The sequence below is a fragment of the Hevea brasiliensis genome, chromosome 16 (assembly GCF_030052815.1).
Source record: "Hevea brasiliensis isolate MT/VB/25A 57/8 chromosome 16, ASM3005281v1, whole genome shotgun sequence".
Classification (NCBI taxonomy): domain Eukaryota; kingdom Viridiplantae; phylum Streptophyta; class Magnoliopsida; order Malpighiales; family Euphorbiaceae; genus Hevea; species Hevea brasiliensis.
In genome coordinates this window covers 48236861-48242637 of record NC_079508.1, presented here as the reverse complement: position 1 = coordinate 48242637, position 5777 = coordinate 48236861, and the positions used below count along the sequence as shown (strand labels likewise).

General features: G+C 33.4%; 1 protein-coding gene across 1 annotated transcript; it reads left to right on the top strand.

The window, feature by feature from the left end:
• The first annotated feature begins 1032 nt into the window (after positions 1-1032).
• On the top strand, positions 1033-3325 carry LOC110665473 (ethylene-responsive transcription factor ABR1). Its single transcript, XM_021825614.2, has 2 exons — positions 1033-1781; positions 2252-3325. The coding sequence occupies exons 1-2, from the start codon at positions 1223-1225 to the stop codon at positions 3085-3087; spliced, it is 1395 nt and encodes a 464-aa protein (XP_021681306.2). The 5' UTR covers positions 1033-1222; the 3' UTR covers positions 3088-3325.
• Positions 3326-5777: the final 2452 nt, after the last annotated feature.

Sequence of the window (5777 nt, the reverse complement as noted above, 5' to 3'; positions counted from 1 at the left end):
TAGGCGAATTGTAGTTGTAGAGTTCTACACCTATTCTTGTTGGTCACTAACAAGGGCCTATTCCTTACCTCACACGTCACAATCCCCATAGCCGCACCAACTTAAAAGTACACGTGTGTCATGAAGAGTTGACCATGGTCCAAGTTGACATCTAACCTTCACCAATATCGTTAATTTCTTTATTCACCCATATAAATCTCATCTCCTTGTCATTATCATCTTTCCCACATCACTAATTTGCATTTGGGTCCCTCACCAAATCTTCTGATGCCACATCAAACCTTATTTCACATTAAAACGACAATCTCCACCGAATTGAAACCCAACTTGGTCTAACCCTCACCACTTGCCAGCCAAATTGACAACTGGGTTCTTCTCTTTTGTGTTAGATCAGCTAAACTTCACAAGTTTAGCTCATTCCACTAATTACCCAATTATTAATAATCCCTTTTTTACCATTTATCAAACACAATGCGTACATTTATTTCATCATTGAATTGAATGATTCCATTTTTTTGGTCCCAGCTTTTAATAGTATTGGGTTTATCCTTGTGCACCGTCGCATTAGAGACGTGCTTTGACCGTACAGATGGTATAAAAAAATTAAGCAATTTTTTTTTAATAGCATTAGTTTTGTTTCACACGAAAATGAATTCCAGTCAAAACAGAACACTAATAAATTAACAGGGATTAAAAATGATGCAGTCTCTGTGCACTCTGCAGTCATTTTTTACACAGTCCAAGCTCTGTTTATATCGTAATCTCATTAGCCCATTTGATAATTATGGGCTAAATATCTTTATTTTATTATCTCAAGCCCAAGCAAATCAGCTGTCTGTCGGTCGAAGATGTTCATTCCAAGATGAGTTACTCCCTCATCAGTCAAAAGCCCTGGTGTGGACGTGTTCCAAAACTCTTTTTTTTATTATTATTTTATGAAAATAAATAAACGTTTTTGCTCCCCACCAAAAAATAAAGGAAAGAAATTATCATATTTATCATGAAATTATATATGGTGCACCTGCAACTGGAAGTGATACTATTGTAATGGCGGCTGATCAAGTTTGAATTCTCTATCACCAAATATAACCCTCATCCTTTCTTATAACTTCCAAAAGGGTACTCTTAGTTTGTGAAAAAAGAATAACAGGAGAAAAAAAGGAAAAAACAAGAAAAAGAAAACGACTTTCCTCCATTTTTGTACTCCTCTCTTTCATATTACATGTGTTTGTTGAATTTAAAGGTGGCGAACCGGAAAGACTCAGGCGACTACATCAGGTGCCCTGCTACTACAGATAGCGGCGATGATGATCATGATGAGATATACCCACAATCGGTGTTAAATCAGCCAGGACAAGTCGACACACAGTCGCCAACTGTGTTTCCTGGATATGATAGTAGTACAAGGGAGATGACTACAATGGTTTCAGCTCTTTCTCATGTGGTATCAGGCCAAAGAGCTGGTGATTGGGGATATGGGGCTGGTTTAGGAAGTGCAATAACATCTAGTTATGGTAGTATTGGACTTGGTTCTGCTTCTTCTTCTGCATATTCTCCTGGTGTTTATTCATCATCTTCTTCTTCTCCTTCTCCTCCCTTGTCTGCTTATTCCTCTACTTCTGGTTCTGGTTCTGGTTCTGGTTCTGGTTTCTGGATTGGACAAAAGAGAGGGCGTGAAGAACAAGGTGCAACTCAATTGATCGAGTCTATGCCAAGGGTTTATAGAGCGTTCGGTGATTTCAGAAGTTCTCAAGGAGATTCATCTTCATCTGGTGCAACTGGTGAGTTTCTTCATTGAAACCATTTTCATCTAGCTCTACGTATCTCTGCCATTCCTTTCTCAAAACTGTTCTTTAATTCTTGGATCAACCATGGGTCACCAATTCCAACAAATCCCATCTGGTTACATAAACTATGGGATCATTAACTTGATAATTATAATATTTTACATTTTTCTTTATTTTCAACTTTTATACAGTGATTTTCATATCTTTTTTCATTAAAAGAAATCCTTTTTTATAAATATTGCATGTATTGAAAAATTTTGTTGTCATCTTCATTCATTAAAAATCAAAAGCCTGAATTTGTCAGCTTTATGAAATCATCAAACATTTGCAGTCATCACCAAAGGATCAATAGAACAGTTCATCACCGCCTTAACTGCAGAATTTAGCATCTCAATCTCTTAGCTTCAAAGCAAATATGATATTTGTTTTCTTCCTCCATAATCCGTCTTTTATACCATTTACAGTAAAAGAAGAGGCAGCTGCTTCAATTATAGTCCCCACCCCAACTACCGCTACCACCTCTGCTACAGTACCAGTGACGTCGTCAACCGAAACAGTATCCTTTGAAGAAACGGGCGAGCGGAGAAGAAGATACAGAGGAGTTAGACAAAGGCCTTGGGGAAAGTGGGCAGCTGAAATACGTGATCCACATAAAGCAGCAAGAGTCTGGCTTGGCACATTCGACACCGCAGAGGCCGCCGCCAGAGCCTACGACGAAGCTGCTTTAAGATTTAGAGGAAACAGAGCTAAACTAAACTTCCCCGAACATGTCAGAATACTGCCACCTCCAATGCAAACTGTTCCCGTATCCCAAATCCCCATTGGTCGTCAACCACCATCTCAGTTACAGTCAATGTCATCTCAACCACCACAAGAGCTGCCGCAGGCGGCCCTGCACCCGCAATTCTTTCAGTCTCAAGCTGATACGATGAGAGATTACTTGGTGTACTCCCAGCTGTTACAGAGCACTGGGGACATGCATGGAACTCAACCATCGAGTTTGCTAGAGCAGATGTTTTATAATCAGCAATTGGCTTCTCTACAATCAAGTTTTCCACTGTCTTCTTCTCTATCTTCTTTGTCTTCATTATCTTCCTCCATTTCAGCTCCTTCAATTGCAGCGTTTTCTTCTGGGTCATTATCATCGTCATCTTCATCCTCTGCTTCACTTCCTCTGCTTTTGGCTGGTCAACAATTAGGTTTTTTCCATCCCCCTCCAAGTCAGAATCCGCCCACTGGTTCAGATTTTCCGGTGCCTCCGTGGTCAGATTCTAGTCACTACCCTTCCTCTACTGGTTAAAATTTTTAAGTGGAGCATTTCAGACTCGAAGCCTGGATTAGCATGTGAGTGATATAATCATTAAATTAAAACAGACTAGGCTGTTAAAATTGGTTATACATTTGTTTTTTTTCAGTTTTTTTCCTATTTTGAAATTTTAAAATATTTTTTCTGTCTTTTTTTTTACAATTTTCTACCCTGTATTTGCATGTAGCATTGGGCTATTTCTATCAAAATTCTGCCCTTTTTCTTTCTTAAACATTGTTGGTATAAAGAGAAAAGAAGCATATTATATCATGAAGAACAAACACATCTACACACACAACTTTATATTAATATCTACTTTTTTTTTATAAAAAAATATATAAACAATTAATAAACCTTAATTTAATTGTATTACAGTTATTCTTATAATTATAAAATTTTAAATTTAAATCTCAATCGAATCAATTATATAAAAAGAATGTATAAAGTTGTTTAGTGTATGCTTTGCAGCCAAATCTAAATTTATCCTACTTTGTTGATGATTATCTTTTGGGTTATGAGCTTTATTGTAATCCTAATTATTGCATTTACCATTATAGCCTATGCTTTTATGGCTGCTATTCCATAATGAGTCTATTCTATGGGCATTTGAGAATTAAGTAGTAGTACCCTAACATCCTAAACCCACCCCATTTGATTTGTGAAATTCTTGTTTATATTTGGTTAATCATCTCAAGATATAATATATAGTGTTATCAGATATAAAATAATTAAGATTTACGTATTTATATATTAAATTTATAATAAATTAGAGTTAAATAAATTCTTTGGGTGACTTATAGACTAAGAGTTGTGTGTGAGAATGGACCTCTTTTGGGTGTTTGAATTTTCTGTTATTTTTCATTATTAGAAGTGAGAACTTAGATGGATCAGTCAAAGATTGAATTTTGGAAAATTTTCCAAATTTTTGCTTAAAAGAAACAAACTTAAATTTCATTATTTAAATAAAGTCATTATAAATTAAAAATATAAATATATCAAATTTTATTGTAAATTTATGTATCTTGATTTATAATAAATTAAATTTAAATAAATATTTCAGGGACGAGCTTTAAAATCTTTCAAGTTGCAAGGTCAATCCCTTGATGATAACTCAACATGAACGGTTCTTGGTGATGTTGAACTCGGCAAAAAAAAAAAAAATTAAAAAAAATCAATGATCTAGAATCGACTAAATCATTCAAAAAAAAAATTAAAATTATGAGAAATAATTATCAAAATTCAAAGTACGAATTTAATAATTTTCCTCCATTATAAAAGTCAAAATTCTCAAAAATTATAAACAATTAATTTTATTTCTGATTTGCTTTGATTATTCCATTTTAAATAAATTTTTTAATAATCTTAAAGACGTGTGTGATTTAATAAATAATTTTATTATTAAATTAATAAAAAAAAATTAATGAACACATTTTTTATTAAAAAAATAAGCACAATCACAGATTCATTTATTATATGTAAAAAATTTTTGATATGCTTTTAAATGTCGCATCCTAAAATCAGCCATTGGCTTGCGGAGAACAATTGGGTATTATGAAACACAAAAAGCGTGATTATGTCCATCGTTTCTGTGAAAGCTTCCGTGTGGCCTCGGTGTTATGGCACCAACCCGAAACACACAAAAAAATTGCCATTTTTCTGTTCATATTGGCGTCGTCTCGCCTGAGCTCCCAAGGAACCTTCTTTTTGGCCACTTGGGTCATTAAAATAAGACCCATCTTTGACCTTATCGCAAATTTTGCTTTCGTTCTTCCTAAACATTTGTATCCAAGTTTGCTTATGTATGGATACCAAAGTTAATAGTAATTAAATTATATTATATATCATTAATAAGTATTAAGTATAATAATAAAATTCATTATATTCAGAGACAAAGTCTCAGTTAAGATGAAAGACTTATTCCTCTTTTTTTTTCTCTATATTTTCAATATCATATAATTATTTTTAATGTGTTCTTATTGATTGGCCTCTTCAAAGTAAGTATTCTAAAGATTAATCGGTCATGTATTGTTGCAATTAAAAAAAAAAAAAAAAAGAAGTAAGTATCAGCAGAGGGTGCACGTGGATGCCACATGGGAGAAGACAAAGTTATAGTTTCTTTTGACAAAGAGCACATAGAGAATGGGAAAATATTATACAGTCACCATTACGTGTCAATAAATAAAGTAGAAAAGCAAAACCTTAGTGGGTCCATGAAGTGACACGTGTGAGAGGATCAGCATTGAGAGTGACGTAATAGAAAAATTGGAGAAAAGATAGCACATGCGAAGGCGTGCAGGAGAGGGGTAGACGTGTACCGCTTGTTAACAATTGAGTGTTTGGTTTCTGACAACCAAATAGTACCTATTGACACGTATTTTATTTTTGGATTTATCCCTAATTCTTGTTAGGAAAATTTATAAATTTAATTTTTTTTTTCAAAAGATAAAATGAAAATTAAAAATAAAATTAGAGCAAATATATTAATGTTAATGGTTGTTTACCTAACTATTTTGGGATATGTGGTTTCTGTCATAATAATTTACATCTATTGGTTAAATTATTCACAAAATTTTATCAAAGTATTACAATGGGGAATATAATTAAAGATTATTTAATTTATTACTACAATAATTATATTTTTAAAAGTAATTACAAGTAATTTTTTCTTTATTTTTAAACAAATT

What these genes read in the sequence shown, in the direction of transcription:
- LOC110665473 (XM_021825614.2), top strand. Translation starts at nt 1,223, where the DNA reads ATGTGTTTGTTGAATTTAAAGGTGGCGAACCGGAAAGACTCAGGCGAC. An exon ending in ATCTTCATCTGGTGCAACTG is followed by an intron (nt 1,782 to 2,251) that starts GTGAGTTTCTTC and finishes TACCATTTACAG; the next exon opens with TAAAAGAAGAGGCAGCTGCT.